Genomic DNA, 23,535 nt, shown 5'->3' with positions numbered 1-23,535 from the left:
ATTGGAATGCGTGGGGTTTAGAAGGGGGTGGAAGGGAGGAAGAAAAATTTGGGGCACAAGGTTTTTGCAGGGGTAAATGCTGAAAACTATCTTTGCATGTATTTTGAAAAATTAAAAGCTATTATTATTATTTAAAAAACAAAAATTAAAATTAAAAAACAATAAACAATACTTGAGAATCCTGAACTGAAAAGTCAGACCTTCCTTTACTGAGCTATATGATCTGCTTTGAGGGAGATCACTACTTCTCTGCATCTCTGTTCCCTCATTTGCCAAAAAGGAATAAAAATACATGTCCTACTGTCCTTCACTAAAGCCTACTCTGATGTTTCATCACAGTGCGCAAAAGATCTTGGATGCTCAATAGACTGTCAATGAAGCTTAAATTCAGAGCAAGTTCTACCAAGCTTGAAAGGCATTCAGTGTAGATGAGAAATATTGAATGTCTGGTGTCTGAATACTAAAGATAGAAAAGATAAGAAGGTTGGCCACCAGTGGATGGCTTCTTTGTGGATGCAGCTATCTCACTGATAAAATCAGAGATCTCTTGAAACACCACTTCTCCCACAGAATTATTATAAGGAAATACTTTGAATAACTCAAAGTTGTATAAAAATATGAGTTCTTTATAAGAAAAGGACAGAATATCAGTTGATTACTGTAAATCAATGTATTCAGGAAAGGGAAGCAAAGGGCAAGACTTTGCCAATTTTCACAAGCTATCATCTGTTAGATCAGGCTCAGTAAACAATGAAATTTAACTCAAAGCAATTAGTCTTATTTCCAAGAGACTGTTTGATCTTATCAGAATACTCATTTTCCTTGAGTACCTGAGAACATAAAAGTGAGCAGGGCTATGTCCTGACCTTCTTCAGGATTGTCTCTTGGGTATTAACACTATGCTTATTTCTTACCTTACCCTAGAAGCAAGGCTGCTAAATGAAGGGTTCTTAACCTTTTTCTGTGTCATGGAACTCTCTGGCAGTTTGGTGAAGCTTTTTCAGAATAATGTTTTTATAAAATTGAAGGAAATGCTGCATTTCAGTAAGAGGTTAGTGAAAATGTAGGTGTGATTCTATTCTCCCAATCTTGAGTTCATCAGATCCCCTAAAATCCAGGAACAAGACTCTAAACTATCACTCCATTTTCTTTCATATATTTTTGTTAGTACACCATCTGAAGGCAGTGATCCTGCTTCCTACATTTTCTTATACCACAGAATCAGTGAACGCTTAGTGAGCAGATCACTACTGATCAGGAAAAATCCTCTGTTCTAATCAACAGAACACCCTGCAGTTTGCTAACTTCAAAACCAAATTTATGTGGAAATATTCTAGGCCATTCCATGTAATGATCAGTTGAAAGAATTAAGCATGCTGAGAGCTTAGAAAGGAAATATTAAAGTGGGAACATGATGATTTCATTCAAATATTTGAAGAAATAGAAGAATTACATTTGTCTCACATATTCCCAAAATGGAAAAACAATGAGCAATGCTGAGAAATTACTGTGAGGCCAATTTGGCTTAAAATAAGGGAAAAACCTCAACAATTAAGAGCTATCCAAGAGAGAAATGGGATCCAAAACAGTAAGTTCCCCATCTATTATTTAATCAAGCATTTATTGGGAGACTTCAAGAAAGAACTGGATAACTTTTATCAGAAATAATCTAAAAGAGTGACTCAGTGGCAGGGCGGTAAAATAGAGCATCAAGCCTAGGGTCAGGAAGAACAGAATTCAAATTCAACCATAAGATACTTACTTACTGGCTGTGTGACCATGGGTAAATCACTTAACTTCTGTTTGTCTAAGTTTCCTCAACTACAAAATGGGGATAATAATTACACCTACCTCACAAGTTTGCTGTGAGGTTCTAAAGTGATAATATTTATTAAAATTGCTTAGCTCAGTACCTGTAATATAGTAAGTGCTATATAAAAACTTACTTTCTTCCCTTCTCTCTTCAGTATGAGTTATACTAGAAACATTCTGAGGTTCAATTCTGTGATTTTTATAGTAAGACTGATAATAACTAACATTTATGTAGTGCTTTATTGTTATTATTATTATCCCTACTTTTTTGTGGTTTAGTTGTTTCAGTCATGTCCAACCTTTCATGACTCCATTTGGGGTTTTCTTAGCAAAGATACTGAAGTGGCTTGCCATATCCTTCTCTATTTCATTTTACAGATAAGGAAACTGAGGCAAGCAGAGGTTAAGTGACTTGTTCAGGTCACACAACTAGTAATTATCTGAGGCTGAATATGACCTCAGAGCTTTCTGACTTCAGACTGCAGGTGCTCTATCTATTGTGAAACCCAGCTATCCCTAATATTAGCTATTATTATTTTTATCTGTATTTTAGATGGGATTCCTGCTCAGGTATGCATTGATCCAGCTGACCTGAGCTCTGAAGATCCTTCTTCTAGCTTTGATATTCTATGATGCTATACCCATCTGAATGTGGTGATGATAGAATGAGTGTAGACTAAAGGGAATTTAGCTTCAACAATAGAAATTTGGATTAATGGAAGAAAACATGAATAATTGCTATATTCTTCCTGGGGAAGGCAAGGCCACATCTCTTCTGTTTCTTACAATCACATCCTGGAATCATATAGCAGCTCCCAACCAGATTAGACCTCCTTCCAGGAAGTCTTTCAGGTGCTGGGCATTTAAATCATTTCATATATACTGGAAAAACTTTTGTAATGAAATAGTTCCTTAGTTCTTCTGTTGGTCAATCTATTTTTAATACCAGATTGAGTTATATGATAAGAATGACTAGGTCTTAATTAAATTTTATGAACTCTCCAAGGCCTGGACATTCAGTGGGTATTTAATGAATGTATCTTGAATTGAACTGATTAGAAGTTTAGTAACTGACTTATGTGCCAATGCTTTAGCATTTACAATGCATGTTCATATGATTAATTTTAATTGATCCCTGAGATAAGAAGAACAAAAATCACAATACCCATTTTAGATTTAAGAAATGAGTAAATATCTTGACCAGAATCACACAACCTAGTATGTAAATGGTAAAATTGAGACAAACTCAAGTCTTCTAATTCCAAGTCTAGGTTTTGCACTATACTTCTTAGTCTCTAACCACTTGATTCCCTAATATATTCACAGTGGATAGAGGCTCTACAGTCAAAATGACCTCTCAGACACTTAATAGCTGTGTAGTCAAAATGATCTCTCAGACACTTAATAGCTGGGTGACCCTGAGCAAGTCACTTAACCTTGATTACCTCCAAAAAAACCAAACCAAAACAAACAAAAAATAATAATACTATCCACTGACTATCTAGTTTGAAATACAACTGGAAATTGAGTAGATGCCCATCAGTTGAGGAATACCTGAATAAGTTATGGCATATGAAGGTAATGGAATATTGTTCTATAAGAAATAATTAGTAAGTTGATTTCAAAAAAACCTGGAAAGACCTATACAAATTGATATTGAGTGAAGTGAGAAGAATCAAGAGAACATTATATATAGTAATAGCAACATTGTACAATGATCAACCATGACTAACTTAGCTCTTCTCAGCAATACAAGACAATTCCAATAGATTTGGGATGGAAAATGCCATGCACATCCAGAGAAAGAATAATGGAAATTGAACAAGCATAGAAACATACTATTTTCTTTTTTAAAAATTTTTTATTATAAATATAACTATTATAAATAAATATATATTACTATAAATTATAAAAGACATCTGCTAAAAAAGGATTAAAACATTATATAAAGCCTTTTGCATTTCACAGTACAGAACCAAGTGAATTAACAACATAATATTTTTAAATGTTCTTGTCCTGTGTCTTTTTAAGTCTATCTGAAGTTCTGCTATTTTTGGTTCATCTTTCCTTCCAATTGGAATAATTAACTAACGAAAACATCCAAATCATTTTTGATTCTGGTCAAATTAAAGTTTATAACATCAAACTCTTCACCAGACAGTTAGTAGGTGATAAAATTTTTATTCATGGTAACAATAAAATAGTGCATCTACGCCAATGGTATCAAAATCAAATTTACAGGCAGTATACTGAATCAGAAAAACACAAATTTATAATATCTAGGTTGTTGTATTTTTATGTATTTTGTTAAACATTTTCCAAGTACTTTTTAATTCAGTTTGGGTCAAGGTCAGAAGTGTTGTGGCTGACGTTTGAAACTTCTTGATCTACACTAATGGAAATACAGGATATTGATTTTTCTAGTCATTGCGGGGGGTGGTAAGGCTAATTAGGACTAAAAAAAAGAATATCTATCTGCTCAGAAATGGAAGGCAATTTATACAATTGCTTTAAAAAAAACTTTATCTTTTCTTTATCTTCTTTTTTAAAAATCACTTTATTGGGTCCCCCCACCCCCCACCGAGGCAATTTAGGTTAAGTGACTTGCCCAGAATCACACATACTTTATTGGTTTTAAGAAAAATTTTAGTATATTTTTATTTCCCAATAAATCCTTTTCTTCTTCCCACAATGGAATCAGCCCTTGTAACATTAAAAAGAGAGAGAGAAAAACAAAAAAAACAAAACAGTGTAGTTTTGGAACTTCTTGCCCCATACCTCTGCAAAGAAGGGAGGGAAGTACATTTTCTCAGTTCTTTTTGAAGTCAAACTTGGGAAGCATGTTACTTTTACCTTTTTTTTTTTTTTTTCTCATGGTTTTTCTCTTTTACTCTGAGCTTTCTTTCACCACATGAGTAATATGGAAAACTGTTTAAAATGATTGTACATCAGCAAAATAACTGTTTGGACATATATACATATATTGTATTTAACTTACACTTTAACATATTTAACATGTATTGGTCAACCTATTATCTGGGGGAAGGGGTGGGGGGAAGGGGTGGGAAGAAGGAGGAGAAAAGTTGGAACAAAAGGTTTTGCAACTGTCAATGCTGAAAAATTACCCATGCATATATCTTGTAAATAAAAAGCTAAAATAAAAAAATAAAATGTTGTACATGTGTAATCTATATCAAATGGAAGTAGGAAAAAAATATTACAAAAATGAATAATGAAAATTATCTTTACATGTAATTGGAAAAATAAAATGCTTTTAGGTAAAAATATACAATTCCTTTAATTTCATTTATTTTAATTAAAAAATGACAATAAAACAACTATCAAAGACTTTCAAAATCCATAAAAACTGAAAGCTTTCTTTTGCATTTCTTATGCCCTTTACATAAGAAGCATTTTTTTTTTCCAGTGGAGAATTCTGTATTTTCTTAAAAGGCACTGCTTATGTAAAGCCAAAGAGCAGCAGCTCTCTTCTCCTACGGAAGACTATGAAAACGGTTGGACTGTAAGCCAAAAGGGAAGAGGCTTCTTTAAGAAGCCTATGGTTTCAGTTTTTTCCTCAGTGTTGATAGAGGAAATGCTGATATACATATTAGAGATCAAGTAGATGGAAAAGAAGGTAAAACTTAAGTGTTATTAAATCAATAAACATTTTGTCTTCAAAGATAGGAGATTTACTAAATTTAATACTAGAAAAATGGTGACATGGGAACAAATCTACCACAGAAGACCCTTTCCAACAGGGACAGTATTATGCAGGATCTGGCCTCCAGAACATTGAATTCCTTATTACAAAAATATCAACAATGCTAAGGAACATTCAAATTTAATTGCAATTCAATCCTTACCACTCCAATGCCTTCAAATGCAAATATGGCTGTACCAAAAAACAGGGGATAGGTCTTCCAACTTGCTACCAATGGCAGGTTTCTGGGGTCTGGAATTCCCTAAAAGAAAGACAGATAAAGAGACATCTTGTAATTATAAAATCAGTGAAAAAAAGTCAGAATTTTGAGTAAACAAAAGGGAGAAAGTAGAACATCAAAACATATTTAAATAAGGTCAAAGTTCAGATAAGACAATCTCTGCTCTTATAAAGTTCCCACAATTGCTGTGAGGATCAAATGAGATATTTGTTAAGCTCTTAGCACTATCCATGGTACAAAGTAAATGTTAGTTATAATAATATTTAATATATAATATAGCTATAATAATTATTATTACTATCAAGATTTGCATGAAATAATGCAAAATGAAGTGATAAAAACCAGGAGAAAAATTTATAGAATGACTAAAAAATGTAAAGGAAAACAACGGTGAAAAACCATAAGAACTCTAATCAATGCAATGACCAATCTAGATGGTAGGAGACTGATGATAAAACATTCTTCTCACCTCTGGCAGGAGTGATGACTAGGGTGACTAGGGGAGCAGAATAAAATATACATTTTCAGACACGGCCAATGTGTTGATTTGTTTTGACTGAATATAATAATTTGTTATTGTGTAATGGTGATGGGAGCATGAGTGGCAGTCAGTGGGTAGTTAAAGTGATGTTAAAAAAAGTTAATGAAACATTTAAAAAAAATTAGAAAAGTATAGAAGGAGAGGCAAACAAGCAAGCAACTTTATTATTATCATATTAAAATTAAGCATACACTTTAAAACAAAATTAAAAGTGAAAAAAAAAGTTTACTACAACAATCTAAATGGAAACAACAACAAAAAAATGAGTACTGTGTAACAATAATAATTGAGCTCCAGCCTGAAGAAAGAAAGAGTTTGTAGAGCTGGTAAATAAGAGTGTCAACTACTTCATGCCTGGTCAAATTTGATCAATGTGTTTGTGAGTTTTGTTGAACTGCTTTTATTTCTCTTTTCTATGCTTTGTTAAAAAGCAATTTTACCTGAAGAGAAAAGAAAGAAATATATTTGAAAATAAAGATGTCATAAAAACAAAATGTCAGAAAGATATTATGGAAAAAGATGAACTGTCCAGCCTAAGAGCTAGGAGTCCCAGACATTTAGGCCACACTTTTGTATGCTATCTTTAGAAGAGGACCAGTCATGCAAAAAAAGCAGAACAGAATAGGTAAATTGTCAAAGCAATGCTTTATAGTCCATTAAATATTAAAAGAACCTGAAGATAGTCTCTCATATGCTACATAAATTCTCTACATAGGATTTATGTTAGTCAGAGACAAGAACCTGATAGGATGTGAAGTCATGGTTAAGTTGCTTACACCAATGAGATCATGGATCCACTAAAGTATTAAGCTGGGAAAACCTATCATTCTGAAAAGCTGGAGTTCTTAACTTGGAGTTTATTAACAAGATTTTAATATTTTGATTTTACAAGATAATTTCCCTTTGTAATATTGTATTTTGGGGGTGGTATTTTTTAAAAGACTCCATGGCCCTTTCTATTTTGTCCAGGCTATAAGTAGAGGAGCTACTCACAAGCCCAATTCCACTACTGATGGGCATGGGAGCTGATGTTTTTTATAATTTGGATCAGTTTGCCCTTCCTTAGGCAAAGGTTAAAGATGTTATGGCATTCCAATCTTCATACTCACCCCAGCCCATTCCATTACCATATTAGCCTTTTGCAGCTCAGAATTCCCAAATTTAAGAGATCTGTTGACCTCCACCCACCAGCTGGGATTAGAGGCATGTATCACTAAGCCCAGCAATATATTTTACTGAATACATTTAAAAATATGATTCTGAAAACAGTCCATAGACTTCACCAGACAGCCAAAGCAATCTCTTTATCATATCATTAATACCAATATACCAGTGGTTAAATCCAGAAAACTGCAAATAAAAACAGCTCTAAATTTCCACCTTTTACCCATCAATTTGGCAAAACTTATTTTTAAAAAAAGGGGACATGACCAATGCTGGAAAAGCTGTGGGAAAATAGGTACATTAATGCACTGTTGGTGGAACAATGAACTAGTACTGCCATTCTAGAAACTAATATAGAACTATGTCCAAAAAGTTATTAAACTATGATCCAGCAATACCTAAGAGTTATATTGAAGATAGATCAAAGAAAATGAAAAAGAACCCAAATATACAAAAAGTATGTAAGCTCTTTTTGTGGTGGTAAAGAATTGGAAACTAAGAGGGTGCCCATCAATTGGGGAATAGATGAACAAGTTATGGCTTATAGATGTATGGCTTACAGAATACTACAGTACTCTAGAAAATAATGAAGGGAATGATTTCAGAGAAACTTGGGAAGACTTAAATGACTAATGTAGAGTTAAGTAAGCAGAAATAGGGGAGCAATTTACATAATAACAATATTATAAAGATAATCAACTCTGAAAGGCTTAGAAACTCTAATTATTATGATGTCCATCATTTCAGGAGACTCATGACGGCATGTTACCTACTTTTTGATAGAGAAGTAATCAACTTAAGGGTAAAGACTGAAACATAATCTTTGTGAATAGATATGGGCAATACAGGAATTTGTTTTACCTGACCAGATATATCTATAATAAAGATTTTGTGTTTTGTGTTTTCTTAGCCAGGGCAGGAGTGAGGAGGAGAGGGAGAAATGACAAGGAAAGAGGGCAAGTAAGAAAGAAAAAATGGATATTTATTTTAAAAAATTAATTAATTTTTAAAATTAATTTTTTAAAAGACAGCATGATCCAATAGCTTAAGAAAACAATTTTAGATGAAAGAGAACAACTATAGGTATAGTCCACATAATTCTGCCCTAACATCCCTAAACCCTACTGTAATGTTGTTCAACTAACTGCATATTTGTAATATTCTTTTGTGTGTTTCTGTGAAATCAGTTAATATTGTTAAATGGAGTATTCCTGTTATAATTTAAGACTCTTCTGAGAATATAATTAATTCATCCCCTAAGCAAGGATTCCTTCTGCAACAAACCTGCCCAATGGTTTTCCTGCTTCACTCTCCCAGAGATTCATCACTCCCTGAGAAAACCCATTCTATTCTGAGGCAGCACTAATTGATAGAGTAAAATAAATGCTCTGCAGACTCATTATCACATTTCTGAGTCTATATCATGAGACTATTTCAAAAAGTAAAGATTTTAGTGTTTTAGGAGTCCAAGATAATTAAAATATCTTCCTTATGTAAAACTGTGTTAGAGGGGGAAATGTTAAAATGAGTTGTCCAATGAGTTAGACAAGAATTTGATTCTTCTCAAAGAATAACAGCTTATATTTTGATAGCACTATATGATTTATAAAGCACTATCCTCAAAACAAGACTGTTAGGGAAAAAAGAGAATTATTTTTATTATACAGATTCAAAAGACAGGGCTTAGAGAGACTGGATATGTGGCTTCCAAGTGTCAGAACAAGGTCCTGAAACCATGTTTCTCTAATCTAAATTAAATGCTCTTTCTACTATATCATGATATAGTTTTTTTTTTCCAGATTTTTATTTAGTTTGTTAGAATTGTGCACGTTTGGCTTATATCAGATTGATTACTGTCTTAGGGAGGTGAGAGGAAGAAAGAGAAGGGGAAAAATAGGGATCACAAGATTTTACAGGAGTAAATGTTTAAAGCTATCATTACATGTATTTAGAAAAAATAAAAATTTTAGAAATTGCATTTTAAAGAAGTATTTAAAGTTTTACATTATATGCAGGCAATTATGTGAAACATTTCTATATTAGTCATTTTGATTAAGGCTTTAAAAAAAAGAAAGAAATGAAAGAAAGTGAAAAATAGCATGCTTCAGTTTTTATTCAAACAATATCAAAGGGGCAGAAAATATGCTTAATCATTAGTCTTTTGGGATAGTCTTAGATCACTGTTTTGCTGAAAGGAAGTGAGGCATTCACAGTTCTTCATCAAACAATATTGCTCTCATTATATACATAATGTTCTCCTGGTTCTTTTCACTTCATTATGCATGAGTTCATGTAAGTCTTTCCAGGTTTTTCTAAAACAATCTTGTTTGTCATTTCTTATAGTAATTCTTGCTTATCAGTTCTTTTTGTGGTGGTAAAGAACTGGAAATTGAGGGGATGCCCATCAATTGGGAAATGACTAAACAAGTTGTGGAAATACTGTATTAGAATACTATCATTCTATAAGAAAGGATAAACTGACTGATTTCAGAAAAATCAGGAAAGACTTATATGAACTGATGCTGAGTGAAATAAGAAGAATCAAGAGAAAACTATACACAGTGACAGTAACACTCTTCTCAGAATATATAACTATCCAAGTCAATTCCAAAAGTTTTAGGATGGAAAATACTATCCGCATCCAGAGAAAGAACTGTTGAGTTTGAATGCAGATTGAAGCATATTATTTTCACTTTTTTGTTGTGTTTTTTTTTCTTTCCTCCTTTTCTGTTCTGATTCTTCTTTTACAACATAACTAAAGAGGAAATATTTTTAACATGATTGTAAATGTATAACTTATATCAGATTGCTTCCTGTCTTGTGAAGTGGGAAGAGAAGGGAGAGAGGAGAAAAAATTTTGGAACTCAAAATCTTACAAAAATGAATGTTAAAAATCATCTTTTCATGATGGTATACTTAGAGAACCCCAAAGACTCTCCTAAAAAGCTATTAGAAATAATTCAGAATTTTAGCAAAGTTGCAGGATACAAAATAAATCCACATAAATCATCAGCATTTTTATACATTAACAACACAATCCAACAGAAAGAGATACAAAGAGAAATTCCATTCAAAATAACGGTCGATAGTATAAAATATTTGGTAAAATCTACCAAAGGAGAGTCAGGAATTATATGAGCAAAATTACAAAACACTTGCCACAAAAATAAAGTCAGATTTAAATAATTGGAAAGACATTCAGTGCTCTTGGATAGGCCGAGCAAATATAATTAAGATAACAATACTCCCTAAACTAATCTATTTATTTAGTGCTATACCAATCAGACTTTCAAGAAGCTATTTAAATAACCTAGAAAAAATAACAACAGAATTCATATGGAACAACAAAAGGTCAAGAATTTCAAGGGAAGTAATGAAAAAAAAAATTAAGTGAAGGTGGTCTAGCTGTACCTGATCTAGAACTATATTATAAAGCAACAGTCACCAAAACCATTTGGTATTGGCTAAGAAATAGACTAGTTGATTAGTGGCATAGGTTAGGTTCACAGGGCAAGATAGTGAATAAAAATAGCAATCTAGTGTTTGGCAAACCCAAAGACCCCAAATTTTGGGATAAGAATTCGTTATTTGACAAAAACTGCTGGGAAAACTGGAAATTAGTATGGCAGAAACTAGGCATGGACCCACATTTAACACCACATACTAAGATTAGATCAAAATGCATCCAAGATTTAGGTATAAAAAACGAAATCATAAATAAATTGGAGGAACATGGGATGGTTTACCTCTCAGACTTGTGGAGGAGGAAGGAGTTTGTGTCCAAGGGAGAACTAGAGACCATTATTGATCACAAAATAGAACATTTTGATTACACCAAATTAAAAAGTTTTTGCACAAACAAAACTAATGCAAACAAGATTAGAAGGGAAGTAACAAATTGGGAAAACATTTTTACAGTTAAAGGTTCTGATAAAGGCCTCATCTCCAAAATATACAGAGAATTGACTTTATAAGAAATCAAGCCATTCTCCAATTGATAAATGGTCAAAGGATATGAACAGACAATTTTCAGATGATGAAATTAAAACTATTTCCACTCATATGAAAGAGTGTTCCAAATCACTATTGATCAGAGAAATGCAAATTAAGACAACTCTTGAGATATCATTACACACCTGTCAGATTGGCTAAGATGACAGGAACAAATAACGATGAATGTTGGAGGGGCTGTGGGAAAACTGGGACACTGATGCATTGTTGGTGGAATTGTGAAAGAATCCAACCATCCTGGAGAGCAATCTGGAATTATGCCCAAAAAGTTATCAAACTGTGCATACCCTTTGATCCAGCCAGTACTACTACTGGGCTTATATCCCAAAGAAATACTAAAGAAGGGAAAGGGACCTGATGTGCCAAAATGTTTGTGGCTGCTCTTTTTGTAGTGGCTAGAAGCTGGAAGATGAATGGATGTCCATCAATTGGAGAATGGCTGGGTAAATTGTGGTATATGAATGTTATGGAATATTATTGTTCTGTAAGAAATGACCAACAGGAGAAATACAGAGAGGCTTGGAGAGACTTAAGCATCAATTGATGCTAAGTGAAATGAGCAGAACCAGAAGATCATTATATACTTCAACAATGATACTGTATGAGGATGTATTCTGATGGAAGTGGATATCTTCAACATAGAGAAGAGCTAATCCAATTCCAATTGATTAATGATGGACAGAATCAACTACATCCAGAAAAGGAACAATGGGAAATGAGTGTAAACTGTTATTTTTACCTTCTGAATCCAATTCTTCCTGTGCAACAAGAAATTCGGTTCTACACACATATATTGTATCTAGAATATACTGTAATATATTTAACATGTACAAGACTGCCTGCCATCTGGGGGAGGGGGTTGGGGGAGGAAGGGGAAAAAATCTGAATAGAAGTAAGTGCAAGGGATAATGTTGTAAAAAAATTACCCATGCATATGTACTGTCAAAAAAAAGTTATAATTATAAAATAAAATTTAAATTTAAAAAAAAAATCATCTTTTGATTCAGACCAGTTCCAATGGTCTTGTGATCAAAAGTGCCATCTCCATCCAGAGAGAGGACTGTGGGAGTTAAGTGTGGTTCACAACATAGCATTCTCACTCTTTTTGTTGTTATTTGCTTGCATTTTATTTTTTTCATCCTTTTTTTCTGGTTTGATTTGATTTTTCTTGTGTAGCAGGATAATTATATAAATATGTATGCATATATTGGATTCAGCATATATTTCTACTATATTTAACATATATTGGATAGCTTGTCATTTAAGGAAGGGAGGTGGGAGAAGGGGAGAAGAACTGGAACACAAGGTTTTGCAAGTTGCAACTAATGCTAATGCTAATTAGCTAGTGCTGCAGAATTATTCATGCATGTTTTGAAAAATAAAAAGCTTTAATAAAAATGTTTTTAAAATTATCTTTACATGTAATTGGAAAAAAATACTATTAAGTGTAAAGAAGAAAAGAAAGAGAGAACACACTCATTCTTGGGGAGCTGGAGCTGAGTGACATTTCAGCAATAAAAATTGAGAAAGAGTTGTCAAATAGATGTGAGAGAACCAAGACAGAGCAGAGTCACCAAATCCTAACCAGAAGAATACAATTACCCCTTCCACATCATTACTTAATCCAATGCGTTTCAATATATCATGGGATGGCATAAGAAATTAAATGGTCATTTTAGGGGAGTTTTGTAGAAGCTGCAGATAAAATGAGAAGGCCAGCAGATGACATAGAACTTTAAAAACTCAGAAATACATAAAATATATGTATGGTACTGTACAATATCAAAACATTTTATCTTTTAGTACCATAATAATTCAGACTTCTTCGCTAGTATGAAAGGTGGGCCCAAGTTTTATGCAGATTTTCCAAATTGCAAGTGTCATGTTCCTGTGATGTGGAAAGGATAACTATATCTCCAAGAGAAAGGATTGTTATCATAACACTTCTATAGCATGTATAATACAACAACCCTGGAAAGTTGGGTAATGCAAATATCCCTGGCCCCATTTTACAGATAAGGAAACTTAGACCAAACATATCAAATTGGCTCTTTTAAGTTACATAGCTACTAAGTATCTGAGATGTTTTTCAAATTCAGGTTCTGGTGCTCTTCTATTATAACATATGGCCTCATTGTCTACTGCAAATACTTGGCTCATTTTAAGTCTGAACCACATGCAAGAATTTGTATTAATATAGACATGGAACATGCAAAAGTGTAGAGGGAAAAGACAATTCCCTCTTCCTTTCCCTACCAATGATCTACATCAGGTCAGTCAGCACAGTTCACTACCCAATTAAAAGTGGTATGATAACCAATAAGCTGAACTAACTGATCTGATATTGGCAGCTCAATCAGTTACAGACAGGGAATGTAGGCAGTCAGCCCCTTCCTCACATTTCTCACCTTTTGCTTTAACACAGAAAATTCCAAGGAATCATCTAAGGAAGTTAAGTATGTATTATAGCTCTCAAAATGCTGATGCCTCTAATTCATCAAACAGCAGTTTTATGTCTCTTTTACCACAGAGCAATAGACAAATGGGAAGCTAAGAGGAACAAATGGACAGAACTTCCACCTAGTTCTAGATGTCAAACTCTAGGGCAGTGACCACAGACCTGATCTGGACACATACCTGGACGATGTGCTGATAGATCATAACAAGGCTGACCAACATACTGATGTTGGCCAGCATCGAGAAGATAGACAGGGCTCTGAGGTTTCGGACAAACACCAGTAGCACCAGGAAAGGCAGGAAAGTGAGCATATACAATCGTGAGTCCATGGTGGGAGTCAGCAATATTGTCTCATTGTTATGGCAGTCATTGGTCGTCATGTTGGCTGCTTCTACCACCTTAAATACAGGAGGAAAAAAAATAGGAAAATTCTTTAAAAATTCATCAAGTAGAATTCATCTAGAAGAACTTTCCAAAAAAAGGGTTGTGAGCCTGCAAAACAAAGCACTGAAAGAATATGGAATCTCTAAAAGAAAATAGCCTTGAAGGAGGGATCATGTTTTCTCTATCACTGTATCTTCTCCACCCTAGCAAAGGGCTTTGCACACAACTGGAAATTAATAAATGCCCACTAAACTAAACTGGAAACTTTGAAGAGCTTTGGGGATAACAAAGGCTAGATCTGGAGCAGATCCTTCTGGCACTAACATTTTAGAATGCACATTTTCTTTTTATAGATGTCCAAAGAAATGACAGCTATGTAAAAGGCTTAGCATTCAGTCCTTTTCCTAGAAGTCCAAGTATAAAAAGTCTCTTGAGTTCTCTTTCACTCTACCTGTTTAAAGTTGTCGGCCAGAAATACAAAATATACACAGCAAAAGCCCAGCTGGGTGACAATCAGGAAGAAGCTTACAATATGCCTACAGATGGGAGAGAATAAGAAATTAATTCAATTTTTTAAATGAAGCATTTCAAAGAGAGGAAAAAAACATCAATTTAAACCTTGTACTTATAAAACAATGTCAAATCAAGACAACAAGCATTTATCAAGTTCTTACTATGTTCTAAACACTATGGATACAAAGCAAAGCAAAAACAATCCCTGCCCTCACATTTTCATGGGGGAGACAACACGCAAACAACTATTTATATACAAGATAAATTGGAAGTAATCTTCTAAGAATGGCATCAGCCAGGAGAGAAACTGGGAAAGACTTCTTGTAGAGGTGAGTTTTTAGCTGTGATTTTAAGGAATTCCAGTACAGATAATAACAAAATATCTTGGGAAAGGAACAGTAAGAAGCCAATTTGACTGGATTGCAGAATACATGGAGGGGAAGAGGATGAAAAGACTGGAAGGGTAAGGAGTCAGGTTACAGAGGATTTTAGAAGCCAGAGGATTTCATATTTAATCCTGAGGTAATAGTAAGTCACTGGAATTATTCAGTAGAAAATATATGACATGAGAGACCTGTTCTAAAGGAAGATTCTAAACATCAAAGTCATTCTTCTTTCACAGATTATACAATGTTTTTAAACTCTTACTTTATTCATTTTTAACTCCCATTTTTTTCTAGTTAAAAAAATCTTTTTAAAAACTAAAGGAGAGTTATATTCAGGGGGGAATCTATATCTATATATATCTCCTCCTTTAAGATAAAGTCCAAGCATAACAGAAAACCTTTCCCAAACCTCTAACTGCTAAAATCTTCCCTTCTAACTACCTTGCATTTGACTAATTTGTGTTTATTCCTTTTATTCTATACATACTTACATGAAAGATTTTTATAAGGTATGTCTCATGCTTTTTTACTTGTGTAGCACAAATAAAGATTGTAATATCGGCACACAGTGGGCAATTAATAAGAGCACTAGGATAGAAATTATCACAGAATATACACACATATACACATACTCAAAAGACACATTTCATATTTCATCAAGCAAACAAAAACACTATCAACAAATATTTATTAATTACCTTCCCCATAAAGAATGAGTCTGAAGCCAAGAGCTGGGACTAGCTTCCAGTCCATACATCACCGTATCTCCATAGTCCACAAAGGGTTTGTGTAGCCTGTGGAGGACAAAAAAACCCAAACTAAGAACTCACTTACCCCAATTACAGGGATCTATATAGAACAAGAAGGATGGCACTGTCAAAGCAGACGGTGCCTTATGTGTATCAGGGCATCACTCTTAAAACCTGGACCAACTGAAATGTGAAAGTAATAGTGATCCAGATATCTCTTGAAAAGCATCTTATCTCGGGAAATGGAGAAGCTAGGATTCTAAGTACTAGTCAAACTTTATCCTTCCTATCCTCTTTCCTAAACAAATAGGAAACTTTCTTAGAAGAGAAACCCATTTACTTCATGTCAAGAAGAATCAAGGTGGCTGGATGCCTAAAGAAGAATACATAAAAGGAACAATATAACCACTACTTTCTATTACTAATTATTTGTAATAGAGAAATATCACACTGGTCCCCTAGCTAAATTGCCATCTTACTTATTACTTACTTATTAGGTAGTATTAATCAACTTCAATGTATACAGAACATAGAATTAGAATATGGTCTTTACACGATGCCTTAACTAACAGGTCCCAAAATAAAGACTATGAAACACTTAGAGAAAGCTATAAATTAGAATATATAGAACAGTTATATTCAAAGAGGTAAAGGTTATACATTGATATAAGCTATATAAGCAGTGAGTATGAGTTAGAGAAGAAACAACTTTAATAAAATTCAGTGGAACTAAGACTGTTATTAAACTTCAAAGAATAGATATTCATCTAAGAACAGAGACAAATGTGTCTTACCTCTGGCAGAAGTGATGAGCACACTTCACCAGGATACCCATACAGTGCACAGCTATAATGCCCATAAGCAACAGACTGAGAGGACCCATCTAGAAAAAGAAAGTGTAGGTGAAAAGAGAGTAAAAATAACATTAAAAGATTAGTCATTAGGCTTGCATTTTTGTTTTTCTTCCCAGGTTTCTTTTTTTACCTTTCTTGTGCAACAAGAGAACCGTATAAATATGTACACATATATTGTATTTAATACATACTTTGACAAGTTTAACATGTATGAGACTGTCTGCCATTTAGGGGAGGGAGTGGGGGAAAGGAAAGAAAAGTTGGAACAGAAGTGATTGCATGGGTCAATGAAATTGAAAATTACCCAAGCATATGTTCTGTCAATAAAAAGCTATTAAAAAAAAAAAAAAAAAAGGATTAGTTATGTAACATTAAAATGTCACTGAGGTATGTACTGTTTTGTAGAGGTTGAGGTTCATAGACATGAAACATTGCATGTAATTTCTGGGTGTTTGGCTTTTTTTAATGTTACTTGGTTTTGTTGAATTTTTTCTTTATCTTTTTTTTCTTGTTTTAAAAAATCTGTTACAAGAGATGGCTCTCTGGGAAAGAAGAAGGATAAAGGTGAAAATCTAGGTCATGTAAAAGCAAAAGTTATCAATAAAATCTATTTTAAGAAAAAATGTAATTAATTCTAATTTCAGGTAGAAAGTTTTTAGGCAGTCCTAGAGAGCAGAACATGATAAAGAGTCATTCTACAATATGGAAAATAGCCTGAACTTTAGCACTCTTTTGAGAATATCTAATCTTTTAATGAAAAATAAAAGCTAAGATAACAGTATTGAGCAATAACAGGGAAAGACATATCTTTAATGACTCTAAAGACTAAATGGAAAGTGGGGTTTTTAAGGATCATCTTAAGAGCAATTACCAAACTGAGTTTCTGGGATATCCTAAAGATTAAAAGAAATTAAGATATCTCTGAACACAAAGATCTATCAAAAAATATCTCAAAAAACAATAGGAGTCAATAATTTAAGAAATGGAGCAGAATAGGGCTGATGAGAAATTAGCCAAGAGCCTTTCTAGAAATATACAAAATACCGATATTAAAAAGTCAGTACTCTCAGTATAAATTGGGCCTCCTTCCCACCAGCCATATGTGCAATTTGCTTTTTAGCAAGGTTATTTGAATCAGTCAAAAAACAAAAACAAAAAACCCTTCAAATTAAAAATACTATGAAAACATAAGAGAAGTAATGTGGTACAGCAAATAGAAGCTTACCCTTGCAGTCACAAAGACCTGGTTTAAGTACTAAATTTGATATATGCTGTGTAACTATGAGAGTAAATCACTCAACTTCTCAGTACTTTAGGTAACTAGTCTCTTAAGACTTAAGATAAGTTACCATGTACATCTGTGAATGAGTTTCTATAGTTGTTATTTAGTCATGTCTGATTCTTTGTGACTTCATTTGGGGTTTTCTTGGCAACGATATTGGTCTAATTTGCCATTTTCTTCTCCAGCTCATTTTACAACTGAAGAAACTGAGGCAAACAGGGTTAAGTGACTCGCCCAGGGTCACATGGCTATTACATTTATGAGGCCAGATTTGAATTCAAGAAAATTAGTTTTCTGATTCCAGGTCATCATTCTCTCTACTGTGCCACCTAGCTGAGCTACATTTCCATAATAGGAGTTCTTATTTCTCAAATTCTTTACTCTAATGAAATAACAGCTATAGACCTCCCTACATCTCCCAAAAGGCACAAAAGCAATCAACATCTATTCTTCCAATAGGCAGTCATAATCTGCTCCTGAAATCTTATTTAGGTGTTGAGGAGCCAGTCCAGGTTGTCCTGAAAGCTAATGTAGAGTACAGATATGTGCTCTGCAGTTTGGGGTATTTTTGTGATTTTTTTTCCCCCAACTCCTGACAGATTTTTTTTTCCTTTTTTTCTGGTAGCCAAGTAAGGGTTAGTGTGAGATGGGCAGGCTCTCTGTGCTGTGAGTTTTGGATTCCACAAATGGCAACGAGCAGGCACAATCTTGTAAGTTTCTGACATGCTTTACAGGTGTGCTGCAACATTTGGAAAGCAGTTCTTTGGCTCTTCAGATTCATGAGAGAGTGGGAAGGTGTGCCCAGAGCTACTGTGATTAGGAACTACTCTGGAAATTAAGATGTTTCTTAATTAAAAATAAATCTGAGCAGTTTTTAAAAATATGATTTCAATTATACATTACCTTTTTTTCTTTACTTTTGTCATAATAACCTTTTTGCTGAAATGATTTGTTTTCATCTTGTTTATAAAAGTATCCAGAACTACCAGATTTTGTGATACTTGTGAAGATTTCTTTCAAATATGCATTCCTTTTTGCTTGCTCTAGTAAATATTTTATTACTGGGGGAAAAAAAACTCCAAAATCTATTCTCCCAGAGAGCTATGATATTCCTCCTTCCTTTCTGTAGTACAAATCCCTCTTACCAAGATCCCTGCATTTTTCACTGCCAGGGGCAGCCCCAGGAGACCTGTGCCAATATTCCCTTTCAATAAGTGGATCAAGGTTTGGAACCATCTGTAGTGATGAAGAGAGAGATAATGGAGAGTTAGAGTGGAGAGATGGATACCCCACGTTCCAACACCTGGTGAATAAAAACAAAACAGCACGTTAAGGTATCCCTCAAGCTGTCTCTCTCAGCACCATGATCCTCTCTGAGCATATGCAAAGCTTGTGTGGTGCAGAGGCCTCTATGAATATATATAGTACCAAGCATCCAGTACAAGCACCTGAAACCTAACTGGAAGAGCATTCCTAAGAATAAAAGATGAACAGAGAAGATCTGCAAATAAAAAATAAAATACTCAAAAAGCTAATCAGGAATGCTTCTTGAATAATAAAGAATAACGTCAGGAGCTACAATAGTAGAAAAAACTGCCTCCAGGTTCATTATCTGTAAAATGGAAATAACACATGCACTCTCTAACTTCAGAAAACTGATATGAACAAAGGACTTTATAAGTTCTCTTACCTCTCTTACTTTGTACCTCCAAACTCTTCAATATCACCACCCCCTCCTTCTTTATTCCAGTATCTGAGGAAGAGGTCGTTCTTTTCCTTGTCATTCTCTAGCACAGCTCCCTCACCTTATGTTCCTTTCTCTCATTTACGTTTATGTTTACCTTCTCTATGCCTCCTTCCCAGTTGTCTGAACAAACATGCTAAAGTCAGAATCTGCTACCTCTTAAGTTATCTCTCTTTTGGCCTCTGCTGCCCCACTCCTAAAACTCACTACTAGCTCACTCCCTGAACAGTTTTTAACCCACATCTTGAATTGGAACCTTTCTTCATGGCTACCAATGTCTTCCCCACTAATATGATACTTTATTCTCAGTTTTTCTGATTCATGGCTGCTTGGAATGCTACCAAGGACTCCATCTTCCTTGACATTCTCTTTTACCTTGAGTTTCCACCCTCTTTATGGCTTTCCTTATACCTCTCTGTTTGCTAGCTCTTCATCTCTCTCCCACCACCTAAGCATTAGTGACAAATGGCCAGAAATCTTTCCTGAATTCTCTTTTCCTACTTCCCATGGGTTAAAGTAAATTTTCTACATCTGTAGAGATTATCTACAGATGATTTCCAAATTATATATTCAGATCTAACCTCACTTTCTGAACTCCAGTCCTACATTAATTACTTGCTACATATTTTGCAGGAAGGGCCCTTTCATATCCAAAGCAGGAATCATGTTACTCTCTAAACTTAATCCTTCTTCTAACATTTCTATTTCTCTTTAGTGCACTACCACATTCCTAGCTGACTAGGAGTTTGAAGAGTTTGGCTGCACTACAATATGCATTGGCAGGTAAGGAGGGTATATAATTCCATAAGACTAAAAAGGTAGATTGAGGCTCAGTTGCAAGTACAAAATAGAACAGTTTTTAGTTAATTGTTAGAATTAAACAAGGACCCACTGGAGCTAGAGTAAGGGATGGGAAGATCCATTAGAATACCATTTAGCACTATTCCTACTAAGCCCCTAAATCTTTCTACTTGAAAGGAAGCAAGGAAGGAATAGTTTTCACTGATACTACTGTTGCTCTAAGCAAAACTGCCTCCAATTTTTAATTTGTAAATATAATGTGGACAGCTTTATAAAAAGGGATAACAAATAGACAGTCCAAGTGCTTCCCCACTAAGATAGCAAAAGAATCATACATTCATATATGACTTCTTTTTGCCCTACAGGTTTGACCATGTCATTATCCTACTCAATTAAATCCAGAGGTTCCCTATTGCTTTTGGATAAGATACAAGCTCCTCTGGTTAGAAAAGCCATTCAACAACATGACTCTACACTTTCTAGTCTTAATGAATACTGCCCCTCCTCCAGCACCATACTGTGTAATAAGGCAAATTGGCCTCTTCTCTAGTTCTCATCCAAGTCAACATCTCCTGTTTCCATGCCTTTTGCAATAGCTATCTCACCTGATGAAAATGCCTTCCCATTTCCCCAATGCCTCCTGGCTTCTCTGGCTATCTTCAAGATTCAATTCAAATCTTATCTCCAATAGACCTTTCCTAGTCCCCCCACTGCTAGTTCATTATATAAGGAGTTTCCTCACTCTATGTCCCCTATGTTAATGAAATCAGTGCCAGTTCAATTTTTCAAAAAAGGACCCATAGCTTCATAGGACCAGCAGACCTGGAAAGAACAAAATCTAAGAAGCAAACTATATTCTCAAGGGCAAAGATTTTCAAACTTGACTTTGTCATTAACACAACTCCCCATACCTCAACTATACTAATTGTAAAAGAGAATAACACAAATATACCATACTGATTAAGAACTACTGATAAAGAGAAGAAAAATAGTCCAAAGCAGGGTTTGCAAATCCATAATCAGGAACAAAAGCCTCTGAAAAATAAGAATGACACTTACGTTGTCCCATTGGTTTCTCCAAACCGCTGGTAGGAGCTTGAGCCAGAGAAGTCATCTAGTCCATTGGAAGGGGACTCAGCGGGGCTCACTTCTGTAGAACTGTAGCCACTATAGTTTTCATTCCGAAGTCGCTGAGTAGACATAGTGGCTGGGGGAACAGGAGCAGGGTTAAGGTCTTCACTAGCCTTGGCTTTTAACTCTAGCCCCTTAGTAGACTCTTGGGTAGGAGCAGCCATGGCTGCTGTTCCTAATAGTGCCAACTATTTATGTATTAAGTACAGCACAGTGACTTGGAACTATATGAAACTTCTCAGGTACAAAGTACACATTGTTGGGCAAAGCTCACTGCTCTTATGCTGTGCTCCTTCTGAGAATATTCATAAATTTCTAAATTTACCACACATCTAGAGATAGGAAACTAATCAAAAGTGAGAATTGAAAGGGTGTTAAATAGGAAAGAAAGAACATTCCACTGGGATCCACAAAGAGGTATCAAATTTTCTTTCTCCCCATCATGTTTCAGTTTGAAATAGGGGCAACTAGAGACCCTAACTCCTTGAGACTAAAGTTTTCTGCTTCTATTAACTCCAGTGATCCTAAGAAGTAAATGGCACATGGCTAATATGGAAATGTTTTGCATAATTTCACGTGTATAATCAATAACAAATTGCTTGCCTTCTGATGGAGGGAGAGAGAAACTGGAACTCAAAATTTTAAAGAATGATTGATTGTTAATTTTTTTTACCAGTAATTGGAAAATATTTAATGAAATAAAAAAAAAATTTAAAGACAAGGTGGCAGAAATAACAAAGAGTTCTGGAAGTACCAATGTCCCAAAGACTGGAATGGAGAGGCATTACTGCTATTCTCTCTCTCTCTCATTCTCTCTCTCTCAGAGATGTTTGTAGAGATGAAGGAGAAGCTGTTTTTTCAGGAAGAGAGGAAAAGGGAAAATAATGGTGTATCTGAATTGTAGAAAGGAAGATGTACATGGTCTTTGTGACACTACAGAAGGGAAAGAAAGGATATTATGTCTCTGATGAATATAATAGCAAGACCACATTTTGGTAGCTATTCCCCTCCATTTCTGCCAAAGGATGACTTGGAGAACATTGGGAGGGTCTTTGAGCATTTGAAGGGAAATAACTGCCTTAGTAAAGCCCTCCCCAAAGAATATAAAAGTGATATTCTATCTACCTGGTAAGCTCCTATGGAAGGGCTTTATGGTCTCAAAGATCTAATGACGAGACTTCTAGGTTCTTACCCATGTACCTTTCACCCTCTCAATTGCATCAAACACCAATTACTAAAAGGAAAAGTCTATCATTCATCCAGGAAGCCATACTTGCAGTATTATGTTTAATTGCATGGGCCACATATTAGGAGAAAAAAAGTTGAGGTATCGTTTGGAGTAAGATTATGACAATGTGAGGAAATAAAAATCCACACCACATGGAAGATTTGTTAAAAGGACAGGATGGTTAAGAAAATGGAAATGAAAGATTTAGAAAAAGATGAACTCTTTCTTCAAGTATATGAATGGCTATTCTATGTCTTTATGCTACTGAGATGCAAAGTTTATGAAACCTGACGATAAGATTTTGTGAGAAGCTCCAGGAGAGATAACATGAAGTCATACTAACTCATTGATGCTATCTGTAATAGATGAAAATTCTAAAAGATAGAAATATGTAAGAGGGTCACAGACAGTAGGGAAACGCTGGGTGAGATATAAAACCCTTCAGCCCAAAGGGAACCTGCTAACAATGTCTGGTTCAGCTCCCCATTTCCCCTAAGGGCTCTCAGCCTTTCTGAGAAGTCAGAGAGTGGTGA

At 34.6% G+C, this 23,535-nt stretch overlaps 1 protein-coding gene across 3 annotated transcripts in view; it reads right to left on the bottom strand.

Moving 5' to 3' along the window:
* LOC141556906 (proton-coupled amino acid transporter 1-like) overlaps nt 1–23,535 on the bottom strand; it is a 59,685-nt gene that overhangs the window by 25,735 nt on the left and 10,415 nt on the right. For all 3 annotated transcript variants that reach the window (XM_074291849.1, XM_074291851.1, XM_074291850.1), the window contains 7 exons: nt 21,703–21,850; nt 19,244–19,334; nt 16,757–16,845; nt 15,912–16,007; nt 14,766–14,850; nt 14,110–14,328; nt 5,679–5,777 (listed from right to left, as the gene is read on the bottom strand). In XM_074291849.1, coding sequence (XP_074147950.1) covers nt 5,679–5,777; nt 14,110–14,328; nt 14,766–14,850; nt 15,912–16,007; nt 16,757–16,845; nt 19,244–19,334; nt 21,703–21,845 — 822 coding nt within the window. In that variant the 5' untranslated portion in view covers nt 21,846–21,850. Of the gene's footprint in view, nt 1–5,678; nt 5,778–14,109; nt 14,329–14,765; nt 14,851–15,911; nt 16,008–16,756; nt 16,846–19,243; nt 19,335–21,702; nt 21,851–23,535 lie in introns of those variants that run through there.

Source organism: Sminthopsis crassicaudata, chromosome 2, assembly GCF_048593235.1.
Source record: "Sminthopsis crassicaudata isolate SCR6 chromosome 2, ASM4859323v1, whole genome shotgun sequence".
NCBI lineage: Eukaryota > Metazoa > Chordata > Mammalia > Dasyuromorphia > Dasyuridae > Sminthopsis > Sminthopsis crassicaudata.
The sequence above is the reverse complement of the archived record's forward strand: the minus strand, read 5'-3'. Positions and strand labels throughout refer to the sequence as shown.